The sequence below is a fragment of the Melospiza melodia genome, chromosome 4 (genome assembly GCF_035770615.1).
Source record: "Melospiza melodia melodia isolate bMelMel2 chromosome 4, bMelMel2.pri, whole genome shotgun sequence".
NCBI lineage: Eukaryota > Metazoa > Chordata > Aves > Passeriformes > Passerellidae > Melospiza > Melospiza melodia.
The window spans coordinates 52,955,294-52,974,980 of NC_086197.1; the positions used below are offsets into that span (position 1 = coordinate 52,955,294).

The 19,687-nt window shown below is 43.8% G+C and overlaps 1 protein-coding gene across 18 annotated transcripts in view; it reads right to left on the reverse strand.

Moving 5' to 3' along the window:
* RBFOX2 (RNA binding fox-1 homolog 2) overlaps positions 1-19,687 on the reverse strand; it is a 170,300-nt gene that overhangs the window by 109,780 nt on the left and 40,833 nt on the right. Inside the window, exon 1 of one of the 18 annotated variants that reach the window (XM_063154419.1) lies at positions 3,725-4,036. The exons of 16 other annotated variants lie outside the window; for them this stretch is intronic. In XM_063154419.1, coding sequence (XP_063010489.1) covers positions 3,725-3,739 — 15 coding nt within the window. In that variant the 5' untranslated portion in view covers positions 3,740-4,036. Of the gene's footprint in view, positions 1-3,724; positions 4,037-19,687 lie in introns of those variants that run through there. One more of the 18 variants, XM_063154424.1, reaches the window with a different exon arrangement.

Below are 19,687 nucleotides of genomic sequence, written 5' to 3' on the forward strand. Positions count from 1 at the left end.
GGAAAAATTATTCCAGTGAATGCAAAGAGAGATTTTAAGTGACAAAAAGCCAAGTAAAAGACATGTCAGGAAGAAAACCAACAAAAAAATTCAAAATGAGCTTGGCAAGCTTACTAGCACTATTCCTGCTATATGGTAATTAGTGGGTCTAGGTAGGATCTTCACTTTCATAGGGCTCTAGAGAAAGAAATAATTTCTCATTGCAAGAGGCAGCCAGCCCTCTGACAAACACTCAGCATGTACTCTGTACACGGCAGCGAGAAATGAGGAAATTATCCATACCCACTATAAACAGAGCAATGAATCCGGTGCTTTCCTACCAGAAGCCTAGCAACAGCATGGACCTCCCTTACCTTGGTCCCTCCTGCCTTTGATAGTTTCAGCTGTCTTTGAGCACAGGAGAAGGATGATTGATAAATTGCTTCATAGGGCTGCTGCCCCTTCCTTTCAACCTTTCTTGTAACAACAGACCTCCAACAAGGCAACATTCATACATGTAACTCTCAGAACACATCATGCTCTTTAGAAAATACTTGGAATGAAATTACTCTAGATTATATCTCATGACTCACAGTACACAAAGATTCATCTGCTCATAAATGAAAAAACTCAGTCTTTCTTATCCACTAAAGGGTTTAATGCTTTTCCCACCTTCAAACCACTCTGCTCCTGGCTGTCACCAGCACAACACCTGCCCCCATGTTGTCACTCCTGATCGCCCTCAGCACAAAGACCCTCTTGCCTTCACAGCCCAAATTACCCATGTCCCATTTAGAGAACTTATGACTAGGAGCTCTCTTCAGCAATTCAAGAGCCCAGACAGCTGCACACAAATGGGGATGAGTGTGAGAAGAGACAAAACTAGAGTTAGATGGACCCCCACAAACAAAACACTTGCCTGCAAAAACAGAACTCCTATATGCACTCTTATACATAAGGCAAATACCCACCTTGAGTTGCAACACACAATACACTCAGTTTGCAACATCAGAGAGACTATCACATCATCTCTGCCTCAGAAAGACTTTATACAGCTGCATCCTACACAATGAAAGTGTTAAGATAAATAGTCTCTCTTGATATTTAATGGCACACATAGTCTGCTCCCTTCACTGCGCTCACAATGCCGAGCATTAGGTCATCACAACAGATATTTTAAGTTTCCTACTCCCCAGCTCTCCACAGCCCACAATCTCCCGCAGTCTACAAGGCTCTCAAATATTTAAGAGTATCCTGCAACAAGTTTCACCCGAGGGAATACAGTTCAGCAAGCAGGAATGTCAGACTGAACCAAGGCTACACCACCACTTCATTCCAGAGACAGCATTATAATCAGGGACTGTGATGTTGCAGGTAGCCTGTATGTCTAGGTTCAGTATCCACACCACAGCTGCAGAGGAAGGTGCATTATCCTTTTTATTTTACTGTTTGTCAAACCTGACAGCACTCAATATTGCACAATCACTTCAAAGAAGATAATTCTGTAACATGCACCCCGGGGGGATGGGGGGCTGGGGGAGAAACATTATGGTTGCTGTGGGAATCTTAATTCTGGATTTCAGGACTTGCATATTTAAAACCTCAAATTTAACATTGCATTAATGTAGCTTCATGCATTGAATTAAGGAATGACTCAGTACAAATCTCCATGCATCTACTGAAGTCCTGACATCCCAAGGACAAGAGGCACAGAATAGAAAAAAAGATAGCACAGGCAACAAGAAGAGAATGAGAGGCAGAGAGGAACCTGTGAGCAGGGAAGCAAGAAACTGGCACAGCCGAGGCACAACAAACCCCACACCAAACCAGATCTGTCAGTTGAGGCTCCTTGTTCTTACAGCTAAAGGTTATGTAGCTTGCCAGGATAAAAAGAGCTTAAAGCAGAAACATAAATGGGCACAGAGGAAAAGGTCCCTGAAAGGTCCAAGGAGGAGATTCCCTGAAAGAAATAGTGTAACCTGTACAGAGAAGGGAAAGATCATATCTAGATAGCAAAAATTCACTAATTTTTTTAATTATCATGGCAGAGTGCCCAGATGATGACTTTAAAATCCCTTCAGCTATTCAAGCATTTAATACTTATTTTCTCCACTTCTCTGAAGTTTAACTGCAATGCAAACACAGCAGTAGTGCTGCCTGAAGTTCAGGGTGCAGGCAGAAGCAGCAGCCAATGGGGTTCATCCATAGGCAAGCATCCCAAAACTCAACCCTCTTTTAAGAATCCAGGTCAGTGCTTCATGTTTTGGGCCAAAGCTGGTCTTTAGGCAGGCTAACACCTATATTTTATACTAGAGTGCTCACACTCCTCTTAGCACAGGAGGTGAGACAGCAGGGCAGCTCTCCTCTGCTCCCACACTCATCCTCCCCATTTCAGCAGAGTAAGGAACATCTCCATTGTTCATTCCTTATCTAAGATCAGCAGCAGCATTGGCTGAATTACTTCTCCTCTCACCCCACCCATCAAATCAAGCACAAATCTTAGCTGAGCCATGGGTGCTGCCCAGTCTTTCTCCCTAAAACCAGCACTCCAAGCAGGGGTCCCACACACCAGGCTGTGACAAGGGGCTGAGTGCAGAAGGTGGACGTGCCTGCCAGCAGGGCCTGCTGGATGAAACCAGGCAAGTGTGCATACCCCTGTGAAGAATCAGGTTACCCTGCAACAAAGATAGTGTGTGTATGTGCAAAGGAGGGAAGTCAAATCCTTCTGCCTGGGTTCCAAGGCTTGCTTTGTTGCTAAAATAAACCAGTGTTTGTTCCTGGGAGTGATGGGGAGCCGGACTCAAAGCAGCCAGAGGCAGAGAGAACCCTCTCATTCTGAGTTACAAACAAGGGTTTAAAAAAAACAAAACAAAAAAAAAAAAAAAAAAACCAAACAAAACAAAACAAATCAAACCAAAAACTTGGGACCCAACTATTCTTTACCTCATGTATCTGGTAAGGAAACCCAAGGGCAAACTGCTGATGAAGGGTGCCCAGGAGCAGACAAAACTATACGTTGATGATTGAGCAGTCTAAAAGCTGACTGCTCCAGTGGAAATTCCAGTCCTTGCTCAAAGGCTGAAAATATATAAGCCTTTGTATAAGGTATTACTTTGCTTGCTGGATCTATATAACACTTTACATATGTTTTTTTCCTGACATTTTCCATACTCCACCAGAAACTTGAGTAACTGTGCCACTTCTGGAAAAACAAGCTTGCATCCAGCTTTTCTCGAAAGAGCTTCTCCCCTCATCCTCAAAGTCCCAAACTGCAAAACTATCTAACCCCTTCCTGCTCCTCTCCCAGCCTTCTGAGACTTACAGATCCCTTTCAGCAGCACTCCTTCACTACCTGGGATGTCTCCCAGTAACACCAAAAATCCCATAAAGCAGAGGCACATGGGAACAGCTTTATGCATAAAAAAAATTATATATACACACACAGGTCTCTCAGTTGGCAGAGACTGAGCAGCATTATGCCAAAAATTTTGTCTCCAAGGCACCTGCCCAAAACTGTTCTCTCCAGAGGCACTTATAACCACAGGAAAAGTCTGCTTGATACCCAGTTAATAGTACTTGCTCAAAATATTATTTTTTTTCAAAGGGAAAACTAGCCCACAGTGAGTAGAGGCTGCACAGAGCTAAGCCCAACAGTGAAGGCCGCTCACGTTAGTGCAGAGTCCTTCAGCTTTCCATTCCTTATATGTGCAAAGTGTGCAAGCCCTCACACACGCTTCCTACTCACCCAGAGGTACATCATGTTAGCCTGGGTCCTTCAAACCCAGCAGTGAGATGATCCGGCAACACAAGAGGCACTTCAGTAAGACTGACGAGACCGAGGTTGGTCGAGGGTGGGTTTTTTTGGTTTTTTTCTTAAAGAAAAAAAATCCGAACGGCTCAGTTTGAGGCTTAGGAAGCGTCTCGCCTCCTCCACCCCCCTCTTCCAGCTCCGGCTGCTCTGCGCTCTTCTCTCGCACTTAATCTCTCCCTGGGAGTTCCCAGCCCCGTGTGTCTGTACTGGCGTGCACAGCACACACTCTGCATTCGCCTCCAGGGAATTTCTCTCTGTCATTCTGCTTCTAAAAACACAATCTCAGCCTCACAAGATTCTTGCAATAGGCAGGGATGGGTGGGGTTAGTAATAAATGCAGCCCGGCTCTCAGTGCTGGAGAGCGCTTACTTTAGAAAAGGGAACTGTAGCCGTGAATGAAGCAGAGAAAGACCTTGTCCTCCAAGGTCACTGGGGGTGAGGACCCATTCCCCCACACCCAATAACTGCTCCTCCAGAAATCATCCGTAGATGCAGGAGCCACGCAGGGTGCCATAGGCAGGTTATGCACATCTTCATCTACCCCCTCAGTCAACACCCCAAATTCGGTCACAATTCAGTAGCTGTATTTAATCATTAACCACTGACAGGCATCAAGGGGCATAACTACAGGGATCCTGAAGCTAAGGAGAAAAGCCGTGTGTGCCAGCCTGGAGCTCCCTCAGGAAGAGCAATCACTGCCGGCATGAGCTGGAGAAGAGAAGCGACAGATAAAGGGGTTAATCTGCTTTCGCAGGTGGCTCCACATGAGTGTTTTACAGACTCGCATACTGCTAGAGGGAAAGCAGCAGCTGGCTCCGGTTCCTCAGAGTGTATCGGGTTCCCACTTGCCTGGAGGCAGCTTCCCCCCAAGTCTGACTGGGGCAAGTGCCCTCAGAGCCCTGTGCTCCCAGCCTGCTCCAATTTCAGGACTGCAGAGCTCTGCTGGCGGGGCGGCAGCCCCGGGAAAGGCGCGCTGAGCGAAAGACACTCGTCCCAGTTCCCTCGACAAGCACCAGCAAGCCCTTCCCCGCACGAGCAAATCCCCGTCCCATCCCCCGTGCGCGATGCCACAGGATGAGTGTCACCTCGCATCTCATTAATCAGTTAAACCGCTCTTCCAAACTAGGAAAACGGGTTTCTCCCCCCTTCCCTTCCCACCTCAAAATGAAGAATTGACTTCCCTTGCCAGGCTCCAAATGCTAAGTTAAATATGGCCTCATCTCAAATGGGAAAGAAAAAAAAAGTAAAAAAAAAAAAAAAGAAGTGTTTTCATTGAGGTACTGGTCTCCTTGGAAATGAGTTTTGAAGAAATATTTTTATCTCAGCTAAAGATATAGAAATGGTGCTATTCCACATATCACCTCTGCTTCCTCTACTTACAGATTACTTAAATGCAATCCAGGGGGCTTGGAGCAAAGCACGCGTCGGGCTCCACACAAGGCCCTGTTGACATGGGGTGACAAATGGATGGGGCCCCTGTCACAGCCAGCCCAGACACCCAAGATGTGCTCCACACTCCCTGGGCTCCCCTCACCTTCAGCAAGCCACAGACACACCCCAGGGCAGGCGTGTCCCAGGAACAGACCTGAGCACCCGGGATGGCAATGGGCTCAAAGGAAATAAATACATAACTGTCAGTGCAGTCCCACATAGAAACCTGGAGAAAAGGCTTATTCCCATTACCAGGAAGCAGTCAATAGGGATCTGCTGGTTAAAGACAAGCAAGACAACACTTCTTTCCAGCCCAGAAAACCCAAGCCCTGCTGCTTAGGGAAAGGAGCAAGAGCTCCTCCAGAAAGCTGGGATTGCTCAGGTCTCCCATCTGCTCTCACCTTTTGGCACAATGGGTCAGGTTGAGAGGGTGAAAAGCAATGTTCCTAAAAATCACTTACTGCACTGAAGCCTATGCCCCACAGTCTCCAAAGAGTGAAGCATGTGATCCACAAACCTGTTCTCAAAGGCTCTGAGAGAAGCGAAACAGCAGCGATGCTGACATTTGCATCACGATTAGACACTTCTGTTAACATCTCTGAAGCAGGGTCACACCAGCAGCAGCAACTAGTTCAGCCAGCCTGCAGACTGAAGCAGACATTTCTGCACCAGATAACCTTGATGGCATTTTCAAGGTTTTCTTCTGCTCCAGAATCACAATTCAAAAATGATCTTATGGTCATTTAAATGAAAGCCAAGATTCCTTGTGGGTAGGGGAAAAAGTGAGAAGACACATGGTAAACAAACCCAAATAAATCCTAGCTCATATAAAAGACTTGAAAAGGATGAGTCTTAAAACTAAGCTGAAGATTTATTAAAAACACCCCAAATTAAAAACATAGGAAAAGAAACAAAAAGGAAAAAAAAAATTCTTCCCCAAGCTCTCATCCTATAGGCCACCTTCTGGGAAAGAAAATAAAAACTCAGAATAAGCCTACTCGTTAATTTCAATAACTGAGGCTTGTTACAAATCATCCCAGCAATTCCACATCATGCAGGTCACATTCAACCTCCAAATCAAAACAAGACCCATGAACCCTCCTTGAACCATCTAAATAGTACCTCAAAATTTATTTGCCACCGTAGCTACAAGGCCACCACCTCCTCATGGAAGGCACACAGAAAGATTACCGAGAGCAGCAGAGTTCTGGTGATGTAATGCCTTTGTCCTGGAGCAGGAACCCTGGTTGATGAGTTGCAAGAGCAGGTTTCTCTACACCCAGTATTCTCAAGCAGTGAGAGGAGTACCCAGCAGGTGAGGAAATGAGGCTGTGGGAGGACTCGAGAGGCACCACCACCCTGCTTCAAGAGAGCTGCTGCTGCCCAGAGGCTCAAACCAACACGACGAACATGAAACACATGCCCACGACTATCCACAGCTGCAGAACTGGTAGCAGTGCCATTTTAGCCTCAGATTACAAGCAAGAAAAAGATTTGGCTTGGCTGATATAATTGAGGGGGGGCAAGGAACAACTAGATGAGTAATTAGGTCTTCATTATGCTTTTTTTCAGATTTTTCAATGACATTAGCTGGTATATTAAGAGTATCCATACAACACATTTCTTTCTGAAAAATTTCTTCTAAAAGAACACAAAATATTCTCTAAGGAGCAAGAGGACAACAGTACATCAATGCATCTTATTCCAGAAAAACAAAGACAGACATGACTAAGGCAGGCTTCTGATACAGGTAGGTAGGATCCCCTGCAAATGTTTTGCCATAATCCTAACAACAGTAGTTTACAGGATAAGTGTCAGGGAGCTTGTAAAGTCTGCTGTGTGTGGAAATACACATTATCTCTTAGGGATCTTTCATGTCTCAAGCAGGATTAAAAGTAGAAAGGAAAAGATTTTAAAATTAATATATACCAAGCTATGAGAAAAATGTTCAGAGAACTGTAGCTTAGTGAAACATTGGTCCCTCTTCTGTGATGGGAGTCTGTTGTGTAAATCAAAGTGAAAGGGGAAGAAAGCAGTCTGCAAAGACTTTAATGCTTGTTAGAGAAGTAAGGAAGATCTTAGCAAGTAACAAAAGGGGAAAGAGAAAAAAGGGAGCAAGTAACCACCTATTTAATATTGTATAAAGAAATCTGGAAAAATGAGAGACACTGGGAAAAATGAAAAAAAAAATATATATACCTGTTTCTGTACCAGTATCAAAAGCTTTAATTACATACAAGAATTAATTGTGACTACTCGGTTATGTGCATAAACTCAACCCAAGTATACTGCTGGCATATAAGTTTCAAATAAGACAAATGCTTAAAAAATAATTTACAGAAAGTTCTAGCCTATTTAGGAAAGATCTGAGTGGGCAAGCAGGGAATGGGCATGGCACAGTTTCAAACAGTTGTTATCTGTTTCTAGCTGACTGTGTCTCAGAGGCGTATGATTTCAAATGCTCGTGGATTAACATTCTAGGAGATAAAGCTCAAGAAATGGTACGAGCTGATGTATCTGCTACACGCCACTGAAATCATATTAGATAGCACACACGATGAGTGGCTAGATGAGCACCTCTTCATAACACAGGAAAAAAAAAATCCCATCTGATCATCTGGAATTTCTAATGTGACAACAGTTGCAGGAGGCATAGAGGGGCTGGTGTCAAAGAACACCCTCCATATTGCTAAATTAGATAAAACAATTTCTTAGTTCAAGAAGTGTTACATTGAAAATGAGTAAGTCCATATTAGATTCCATCTTGACAGAAAAGAGCAATCAATTGTAAAAATAGAAATTAGCAGTAGCTCAGTTTAAAATGATTGCGACAATTGCATCTGGATACGTGCAAAGAGAAGAGAGACCAAAGCAATGCACCTACGTACATACTCAGCACTTGAGTGGGACCAGAGGTACAGTGGCACATTTTTCCTAGACAGACAGATTGCTTATCGGGCTTCCCTGTCACATCCCCGCACTTGAACACTTGCATATATTCTAGCAAGTGAAAAAAAAAGAAAAGCTGAGAGAAGAAAATAGAAAGGAAATTAGAAAGGGAAAAAATAAAATTTACAAGGGAATCCTAGCGACAGGAAGTAAAATCCATAGTCAGAGCTGGAAGATGATAATGTGTTTTTAAAGCTTCTCAAGAATAGAAACCCCAGCAACTGCATTGATCTGCTACTATGGGGAAAAGGTAGAAACATTCCCAATACTGAAGGAAGAGCCAAAGCATTCAATACGTATTTCTGTTCTATATTTGGAGAAAAGTCAGCTGTTGCAGTCTGTGATAACAAAATGCCTTCCATTCCAACAGTAACTAAGGAAGATGTTCCAACAGCTACTCAACAAACAGCTCTGTGGCTCTCTTATCTAGCTCAAGCTTGCAAACAAAAGGGATGCAACTAGATAACTAGTGGGTTTTAACTGTACTACAGCTGTGGACAAATTTAAATGTGGACACTCTACAGTCTGCTGTGAACTGCATCACCTGCACTTTGAGCTCTAATAAGCCCTAACTACAAGCACTAACATCAAACCTGCCATAAGGCCAAAAGCACCACTGTGATGCAATGGCAACAGCAAATGCAGGTGTTCCTTGCAGCCCATTATTATTAAAGCCTTGCTGCTGCTCACTGAGTTTGGCCAGCCCCCATCATACCAGAAGATTGCATCAGGAAAGCAGCACTACTGCTGAAGGCATGAGATTGCAGAAGGCTGAACAGGGAAATTTAATTTCAAACTGAAGGAAAGCAGCTCCTCACAGCCAAAAGCCACGCTGTCCACATTTTATGCAGAAGCCAGATTCAGACTGAGGATGAAGACTCAGTCATTGTCCTACCACAGCAAACATTTCAAGAACCATCTACAAAAGGTCTGACTGGAGACTGGAACAGCAACATGCTCTACAGCAGCACCCAGAGGGAAATTTCTCCAATTCAGTGGCTGCTTTCCATGGCTTATCTGACTCCAGCAGAAGATCCCAGGGAGAGAACAGGGGAATCAGACCTCTGCTAGTCGTGGGTTTGGGCATGCCTTGTGTCTTGGAGGGTTTTATTTGGTTGGATTGGTTGATTTTTATTTGGGGTTTGTTTTGGTTTTTTGAAAGAAGATTAGAGATGGGGCTGGAAGCTATCTGGGGAGAGGCACAGAAGGCAGCCTTGGGCACACATGCAGCTCCTGTGGAGATAAGAGGATCTTCTTTGAGGTTGGTTTGCTCCTTTGGGTGCCGCTGGAGACTACCCTGGCGGCAGAGTACTGCTCACTTGTGAGACTGCCTCTGCTCAGGATGCTGGATTATCTGTGATTATCACAATTTCTGAGCCACAAGGTAGATTGCCTCTCAGCATCCAAAAGGACTACAGGAAGCCTCACTCTGCATTATCCTGTTTATGAAAGGAAGCAAGAATACAAAGTGCATACAATAAATCATCCAGAAAAATACCACAGTTCCTCTCAGATGTTTTGCCAAGCAAATAAGCCAAACGCCGGCATATTACAAGAAAAAATCCAACATTTTGTTATAGAGCAACCCATTTCATTACTGAAAACTGGATTCCCTGTTTTCTCTTCTGCATGTATGGTACAACAGGAGGCTTCAGAAAAGAGACTACTTATTTAAAGCAGCCTATCAAGGGCTGGTTCATCTTCCACAAAAAGCAGAAAGCCTGAAACAATAAAACACCCTGACATGCAAACAAACCCAACAATTTTTAAGGACTGTCCTGCTACTGACTTATCACAGTAGTTAAATTTAAGTCCTTAAATAAACTTCAGGAGATCTCAATTCATAGGCTTATCATTCAAGTACATAAAGTAAAAAAAAAAAAAAAAAAAAGAAATGGATACCAAGAAAAGCTTTTTTGAGTTTGTTTGGGATTTTCCTCTCCTCACAACTATGCTCAAGAGCACTATTCAGGAAGGCACTGCCAATTCTTCAAGAGAAAAAAGCTTAGTAACTAGGAAAGGTACTTCACTGAAAACATGTTCCCAAAAATACACTTTTAAATTAAAACCAAGAACACCCACATGAACAAAACTAAATTGTGAAGGCAGAGAATTCAAAGTTAAACACTGAAGAGCATGCAAGCATTTAGATGTAAGGAATTCTCACAGCTCCAGTTTGGGCATTCATTTGCAGAAACAGAATGACTATGCAGCCACTCCCAGGATATAGCAAACATGAGTTGGGCAGCCAAGTGGGAATTTCCATGAATTATACCTGTCAGCCTTACTGGGGTGGATCAGGAGTGAAGTCTGCAATTCTCCAACACCTTCTGAGGAGAATCCAGCAAGCTGAACATCTACAGAAGAAAAAGCTTCTCTGCTGCTGTGTTGCCACCCTAGGCCTGATTTCCAGGCTGTTTCTTCTGCATTCTATCACACAAGGATCTAGCCTGAAGTCCACTGAATGGCACAGAGCAAATATACTTAGGTACTTGTAAGAGGGTAACAGAGTAAGCTCCAACTCTGGTATTTAAACATAACTTTTTTAAAGTTTGGTTAGCTAATAACTGCCTTAATACCTTCATAAAGGGAAAAAAGTTGATCTCCCTTCAGTTTTTCCATGGAGTACCAGAAATCTATTACACAGAATCAAATTCCAACAAAAGTCTATTTTTAGTGTCAAATCAGGAGTACAATATCCAACTGAACTGATAAAAGGCAGAAAGATTCTCTGTGCCCTAGACTTGTCAGTGCTAAACAGGGTGTATCTTTGGCTGTGGATTTTGAAGAGGAAGTCATAAACAAAAAAAAAAAAAACAGCTCAGCTCCTACATCAACAACTCATCTCTTCATAGTCCACAGAGGAAGTTATACCAAAGGATGAACTGATGGCATCCAATTCAAGGTGTGAGGCTTCAGGTAGCAAGAAGGAAACTGCTTCCAAAACCTTATCAATCAAGCTGCAGCATCATTGCCCCCTCCCTTTTTTTTTTTTGTCTGTGTTTACCATGTCAACTGGCTGCACTGCATCAGCGATTCATCAGCACAGCAACATGGCAGAAATTAAGAAAGGGTATGAAGATGAAAGTATTGCAACAGAAGGTAAAGGGGAAGACAGGGCATAGCTCTCTTGCCTGGACCACAGGGGCATTTACTAATATGCTGAAACTTTGGTTTAGGTCTGTTGATAATAAAGGGGAATACAGATGGAGAGTAATACCATCCTGCAGAAACGGACTCCTCCTGGCTTGTTTGTGCAAAGGAAGGTTAACAATGTTAGTGAGTTATTCAGGAAGTAATGGATACCTTCTTGCCCTGAGCAAATTCCTTTTCAATAACAGTAGTACTTTCCTAGGCAATACGACTATATCAAGGTATAATGGCCACTATATTTATCTACAGAGGCCCTGTACTGCTGGGATCTAATTTACTATGGCTTAGAAAGCAGTTTACAAATCCTGGGATAGTAAAGTTGCTAGAGAGAGGAATAAAATTCTATCCTTTATTGCTTGGGTTGAAAACTGGGTTTTAATGTCCCTTTTTAAGGGTATAAAATGCATTCTCTTCAACTTAGAGACTCAAAGACTAATAAATCCTTAATGTAAATTGTAAATACACCTATGAGAGGGAAGAAATCAGCTAACAAATACTACATTCTGCCCATTTTTTTATCCTTATCGTCACAGATGCCTTATTTCTTCTTTTATTCAAATAACATTCTTTCATTTGACCCTCTGAGAAGAATAATCCATGACTTTCCCTAGCAGCCTTATGTACCTAATGAAGACAAAATAGCTGAATGCCTGAAATAAGGCTTCAGCATGGGAAATGGCACAAGGATATAATCAGCAAAGAAGAAAGGAATGACTGCAGCTAATGAAGAGCTAACACCAATAAACACTGAATGACATCTCCTGAAAAACAACAAAACCCAATTGCTAAAAGACTTTGGTGAAACACAGCACCAACCTGTGATAAGTATGGGTGGGTGGGAAGAGACCAAACACACGTGTTAAGGACTGCAGATACTTCCATTACATAACGGGAGTAAGAAAACCCAGGCAAAATCGCCATTAGCAGAACTAAAAGCAAAATATTTCAACAAGGGTATTGGCAGTTGTCAAGCCACATAAAGAAACAGCAGACTGCTCAAATGTAAAAGGCATTAATAAAGCATAAGAAAAGAGGTATAAATAGATATAAAACAGAGAAAGATTTCGAGATGACAGAAAAGCTACCAGAAAATTTTAGTTATAGAATATAATATCCCCAACTTCAATTCACAATGATCAGCAAAGGTCAGCTGTCAGAAATGCAACTCTTTTTCTGATCTCATTCTGAGCAAAGCACTCTTTAACCATACCTATGCCACTACCATCTAGCTGGGTTACTCTCATGGCTGCAGCAAACAGTTCCCTCCATCTGACTGGTTCCTAGGGGAACTATCGGCATAAGACTATTCAGAAAAGCATGTGTGTGTAAAGACTAACTGCACTACTGGTCTCCCACTTTATAAACAGGAGAGAATCTATTCTTCAAAGTCTTTTCAGTGTATATACTTAATATGGGACTTCCAAGAGGCATACAGATAGATACCAACCTGTGATTTAACAGATCTCACATGCACTGAGTATGGAAAACACCTGCACTTTGTTACATGGGATGTCCCAACAAACTGGCATTTGTGTCAATGATTGTACTTGAATCGGGAGGATTTTGGCTTTCATAGGAGCAGACTGGCTATAGATCTGATATTCAGCATCACTGCAGTCTGTGAGGTCACATACTGTGACCTTCAAACACCTCACGTTAAGGTTCATCCACCTTCCCTTCTTTCTCTGACAGGCAACCATGATAAAAAGCAAACCTAAAAACCCCACACCCAAAGAAAAAATACTGTGAATTCCATTCTGTGGCATTTTCTGATCAAATCCTGGCAAAATCAGACTCTTGCATTAGGTATTAATTGCAACCTCCTTATTCTTCCAATCCCTTTCTAATAAAGACAGACTGAATGAGTAGCAACTCACTTGGTTTAGATTAAATGAATGGTTTGAAGTAACTATGGCTAGTCAACACATGCATTTATTGTGTCCTAGTTTCTATGCAATATAGTCTCATTTTATCTGAATCCAGATTTAAGCTCTGAAGTGTAACCATGCCATCTGATAAGTATTGTAACTGCTAGAGAAACTACTCACTTGGATAACAAAGCAACAATATATTAAATTGTTCCCTGTTCCCAAATTTCCAGAAAGCAACAGTGACCAGAAAAATCTTTTTTCATCCTTGTGCGACCTGAAGAATGCAGTTTCCCTTTCAGATAAAGGCCTTCCTATGGTTATCTAATGGTAATGTCACTACAAACTGGATTAGAGACGCCCAGAAACCTCGAAATTCGTACACAGATAGTCAGCTGCATCCAAAGTCTAAGTCTGAAGGAAATCAAATGCTCCAAATTGTGCTTAATGTAGTTAACTTTGCCCTTTAGGTAGGATAAACCAGTAAGAACATATTACACAGTGATTAGATTAATTCTTGAGTAAAATTCAGATGGCTGGCTCTATCTGTCTATTTCAAATTATTTCAGTGACGATCATTTTTCCCGTACTCTGCTCCGTAGCAGCAGCTGCTCAAGAAAAACAGCAGTTCTCTGTCTGGAGTGAAGTTGACAGCAACTGGGGACAACGCTGCTGTCAGAGTTCAGCTCCCAGTTCTGAAATGCCATTCTACTGGAAATACCAAGGAGCCTAAATCCGGCTACATATACCACGGGATGTAAAATATCTCTATCTCAGCTTTCAACAGAAAGCTCGAGTCTCATGACATTTACTCCTTTGGCCCCTGTCAGTCTTCCTCCAGACCCCGCAAAGGATCGGAGCTAGCTGCCATAAATGGTTGGAAAACAAGATGTTGTTCTCCAAGCACTTGGAAATGAGCAGCACTGTTTTAGCTTAGAGAGACCATGGCAAGGAGCCAGGGTGACAGGTGCCCTAGAAATAAAGATGATGATCAAACTGTTGCCAATGTAAGCTGCTGCTGTCCTCCTGACCTGTAAGAAAGGGTAGCCCATGCTCGCCAGGTGTAGCAGGAACAATGGACCAGAAAACACGAAGACATGTTTGCTGGTAATACCTGAAGTGTCTCCTCAACAAAATCCATCTGCAAAGGAATTTCAGTGGGTCTCATGAGATGCAATCCTAATGCTATACCTTTATAGAGCCTGGCAGCAAGCCAGCTTGATGCTGCTGTGACATCAGAGTGCAGTTCGTTGAAATCCAAAGGCAGCAAGAGTTAAAAGCACAGATTCCTCCTAAAACTCCATGAGCTACAAACTTCTTGTGTGGGCAGCAGCAGCAATTAAATGCACTGAACAACTGGCTGGCCTTTGGAAACAGAGGTGGGAAGAGACAGGTCATGGGGGACTGCCTGCCCTCACCCCCAGGTAAATAACAGCACAGTATCTGCTGAGGTTTTCCGTTAAAATCCATGAGACAGTTCTCATCATTTTATCAACAGCCTCTGGAGACAGCAGCCTCTGACCTTTATCAGGAAGAGCACCCTTGTCCTCTAATCACAGACTTCCTGGAAAATGCAATCTAGCTGGCAATTAATACAGAATGGAAGGGGGGAAGGGGGGAAAAAGGCCTCCCTAACATCAAATTATCACTGCAATATGTTTTAAGTATGTCCCCACCAAAATGCAGAATCCAAGCAGATTCTGACAACCTATTTCACTCCCACAAGCATTATTTAACAGTTTCTACTAAAAAGATTTTTCTCACCTCTCCCTCCACCAGAAAACCTGCCCCCTCCCACCCCCAGTCTTGCTTTGCAGATGTTGCCTGCGGCAGCACAGCATCTTGCTGTGAAAGCTCCAACACAGGGGTGCAGAGCGTGACCTGGGCAGAATTACATGTGCCATTTCCACTGGGAAATCTAAGAGACTTATTAAGCCAGGACAGTGCCGATTAATCTACTAATGGAATGAATCAAAAGTGTGTTCCTGGCCCCTTCCCTTTCACATCCCAAAACCTCGGGGGAGCTGAAACCATCTGGCAAATGCCTACTCTGAGCAACATTATGCTACTGCTGGAAATACTTCTCCCTTAATACTAAGAAGAATGAAACCATCTTCCATCCACCAGGTATTGTCGGGAGCATCTGCATGGCTGGCTGAGGTAGGCTGCTTGCACACAGCATCCTTCCCCAGGCAATGCAGAGCTGCTCACTCACCACGCAGGAGAAGCCAGCAGAGCAGAGCAGAGAGCAATCCCATTCATTTACTCGGCGTCCTGCTGAAGCTGTGTGGACTTGGTGTAAGGCACACAGGGGCAGATCCCAGCCACAGGCAGGCAGAGGCACACTCCCTGCCCAGCCTGAGCAAATGCTCCTCCTCAATCCTCTCATTCCTTTCTTCATGCAGGTACGGCAGCAAGGACAGGTTTGTTTATGTTAATTAAAGAAAAATAATAATAACGATCTCTCTTCTAAACACATTCATAATGGAAATCTGACCAGAGAGCTTACAGGGAAATCAAAACATCAGACCAGTCCAAGGTCCATACACAGCAGATATTACTGAGACAGAACGAAGGACTGACTCAGAGATGCTGAATACCCCACACCATTTGAGTAATAAGGATGCTCAGGAAGAAACAGAGCTGAGGCAGCTGTCACAAAGAAAGGATCTTGGGCACTTCCAAGATCATATAGGAGCAGAGGAATCTCCTATCTCACAATTTAAACACACACCAAAAAAAAAAAAACCAGAAAAACTAGAGAAAGAGCAGACATATGGCTGTGGAATAATGTCAGTGCTTTTAACTGTCACAAAATAACACAAATACAGGGCAAGGGAGTCAAGAGGTCCTCCATGCTCAGGGACAGCACAGAGCATGTTTAGACAAACATCCATCAGGAATTTCCTAACTTGTTATTACAGACTCCTAGAAACTGGAACTCTGATCCCCTAAATTACCCTTCCACTACTTCACTACATTGAATCAGAAAATGTTGGTTTACTCCACAATATCCAATTTAAGCCTTTCTTGATACCAATTAAGCTGTCTTCAATGGACATAGTAAATAATCAATCCCCATCCTCCACATTTTCTACTCTGTCGATTTTAAAAGAAGGAACAAGCCTGGTATTTTCCTATTATGTCAGGCTCTTTGAGCCTCCTTTTCTTGGTCTTCCCTGGACATTTTCTAGATTTCACTGTGTAACGTCCTGAAGTGCCTACAAGCAGGCACAGGGCTCCACTTGCTGTATTAAGCCGCAAGTAAACTGTCTTCTGCAGTTTACTTGACACACCTGGAAATGCATTCCAGGTTTTCAAGATTACAAAAACCAGCACCACATACTCAGTTTGTTATCTCCTATTACCCCAGATCTTTCCTCGGATATTACTGCTTAGCCAGTTAGTCTCCATTTTATACTGTATATACAGTTCCTTTTGTTAATACTGCTTGGTTTTGTTTAATTTCACATTGTTGGATTTCAGGGTATTCCTGGAATTTACGGTGATCTTTCCAATTTCTAATCCTACCTTCCAAAGGCTGCCAGGCCCTGCACATACATATGTTCAGTCACTGTTTTATTACCCTCAATTTTGAGGAGCACTAGAGAACAGCAGAGCAGGCAAGCCAGACCACGTTAAGACTCCAGATCAGACACACACTCACAGAAAAGCATGATATAATTGTTCCACATACGGTTTTCCAATGAGGGGTTCAGCCCCTTCTTAATTTCACCTTTCATTTGTCTAGTTTATGTAAAGGTCATGTGGGACTAAGTCCAACGCCAGTAGCTTTCTCTGTCTGCCAGCCCTGCTGCCATGTCAAACAAAAAAACAAAATTGATCTGACATGATTAGCCCTTAAAAATTAGCAATGTATGCCTGCTGTTGGCTTAATTTCCTTTAGTAAAGGATTTAACCATAAGCATCTGATCTTTTCCAGCATCTTTCCACATTCTGTAACTGCACTGACCAATTGAATTTCTTGGGATCTCTAGCCACCTTTAAAAAAATTAAGATGCAAGAACAATATTTATTCACGCACATGCTCTTCATTCACTTGAAAGCTGTGCGATTTCATGATGTGCAGAATGCACATTGGGGAAAACCCAGCACGCCAGCCCATGCCCAAAGGAGGGACCATCTCTCACAGTGCCAGCAGCGCTGGGCAGCATCCCTCCCTCTGGAGTAACCAGCTGGGGCCAGGATCCTGCTCCAGCCAGGAAAGCCTGGAGAGTGCCTGCTTGGGCTCCCCTCTAAAAGCAAGGCTATTGTGAGCGCTCCTCCTCCAACCACCCTCCTAGATCTGCCTCTGCTCACAGACCAAAGGCTTTTGTGGAAACCTTTTCCACCGTGATTCTTCAGCGAACCAAACGGCGGCACGGGACGCACGAAGGGGCTGCCCTCTCCCCATCCCTCTAAGCACAGCTTCCCTCGCCCACAAGAGTCGCTCCAGAAGCACCCATGAGGAATCACTCCCAGACCCTTGCGGGACGCCAGAGGCCGAGCCCCCGTGTCCGTGCGGCGGGCTGTGCTGCGCGGGGCAGCCCGAGGCGGCGGGCAAGGCCGGGCCGGGCCGGGCCGGGGAGCGCTGGGCTGGCCGTGCGCCGGCTGCCCTCTCCCGGCAGCGCAGCGCCAGCGCCGCCCGGCCCGCGGGGCACCCCTTGGCACGGCACGGCACGGTACAGCACAGAGCCCTCTCCCGGCAGCGCAGCGCCAGCGCCGCCCGGCCCGCGGGGCACCCCTTGGCACGGCACGGCACGGTACAGCACAGAGCCCTCTCCCGGCAGCGCAGCGCCAGCGCCGCCCGGCCCGCGGGGCACCCCATGGCACCGCACGGCACCACACGGCACAGAGCCCTGGCTCCCAAGAGCGCGGGCTGTCCAGAAGCAACGCGCTGCAGCACTTCTGGGCACCTAGAAATAACAGCTGCACAGGTATTATTCAAGTGGTTTTAAAAAAATAATTTATGTCTATGTATCTATATACAGATCTATATATATATATCTATATATATCTATCTAGATAAGATAGATAGATAGATAGATAGATAGATAGATAGATAGATAGATAGATAGATAGATAGATAGATATGTATATGTATATGCTGAGGACCCCACGTGCCCCCCTCATCCAAGAGTTTTAAAACCACCCCAGTTTTAAGTTAGTGATGTACAGAAGAACTTTTTCCCCATAAAAAACCACCTTAAGTAGGGAGCTGTTGCCACAGGATGCTGTGGATGCCAAAGGTTTAGACAGGCTCTGAAACCATTTAGAGAAATTCAATAAAGAAAAAAATCTATCACAGGTGACTTTAAAAAAGAATAAAAATCTATAGCCAGGAAATCCCAAAGCCACAGGATTGCTTCAAAAGCACAGCAGAGGGGAAGTATCCCCGAATCTTGGCGCTGCTCCCTCTGTTTTAAGTGCTTGCTATTAGACACTGTCAAAGCCAGAACACTGGAAGGCAGAGACCTTCTGTCTGACCCGGAATAGCTGCTTTCATGCCCTCAATAGGATATCAGCTATCAACAGACCATTTTCTCTGCACCACTTGGTTTTAGTCCTACAACTGATCCAGACTACTTCTAACACACACGCCACACTCTGGCGTAATCATTCAGAAGGGAAAATCTAAACAAGATGCTGTCCCTCTTGCCAGAGGAACCGAGGGGCTTGGGAATCTCTAAGACATGAGATAACACTCATATGGTCACCACAGGAGAAAAAGTGGTCTCCTGGTATCTCCCAAGGATGACTCACATCTCCCCTCTTTAACCCTTAAGCAGAGATGAGAAATTGCTTGAATCAGAGGACTCAAACATGAAAGGAATTTGTATTACATCATGCAAGCCCATTTCCTGCCAACGCCTTACAACCCCAGAGCTTTGGCCGGACTATTCATCAGCAAGGTATTTGTTACTTCCTTTGAGAAGCTGTTTATAGGCCTTAAGGAGCTTACTTCGAGGAAGTCTTCCCATGTATCTGAATTAGGTGCACTTCTTAACTATTTCTTCTCTTACAACTTTTTTCCACGTGGTTACTTACTATCTTTTGTTATTGATTATGAGAAAGGCATGCACTGGCAATGGAGTTCACTGGATATGTTTCTGGAAGGTATTCAGGGCTCTGTAAGGAAAGGATTCTGCCTTGTATTCAGAGATTAGAAAGGCAGCAGACATGAGGGAAGAGGGGAATAAATATACAGCCAGAGTGATCTACTTGCAAGATTCATGTCAACTGCAAGACATTGTGCTTCCTGTATTATTTAAGGGGTTTGATGCTAGGAAATCTGCTAAACAAAGGAAAGGAGAGATTTGGGGAAATGTGGCTAATACAAGCACAGAGACTTGGTTCAGAGTGAAATTTCAGAAGGTTTATAACAAGCTAAGCTATTTGGTTGTTTGTGTCTTACAACTTTTTTAATCCCCCTTATAACTTTTTTAACCCCTTTTTAATCCCCCTTCTTGCAGCATCTTAGGGATATAGTCTGGCA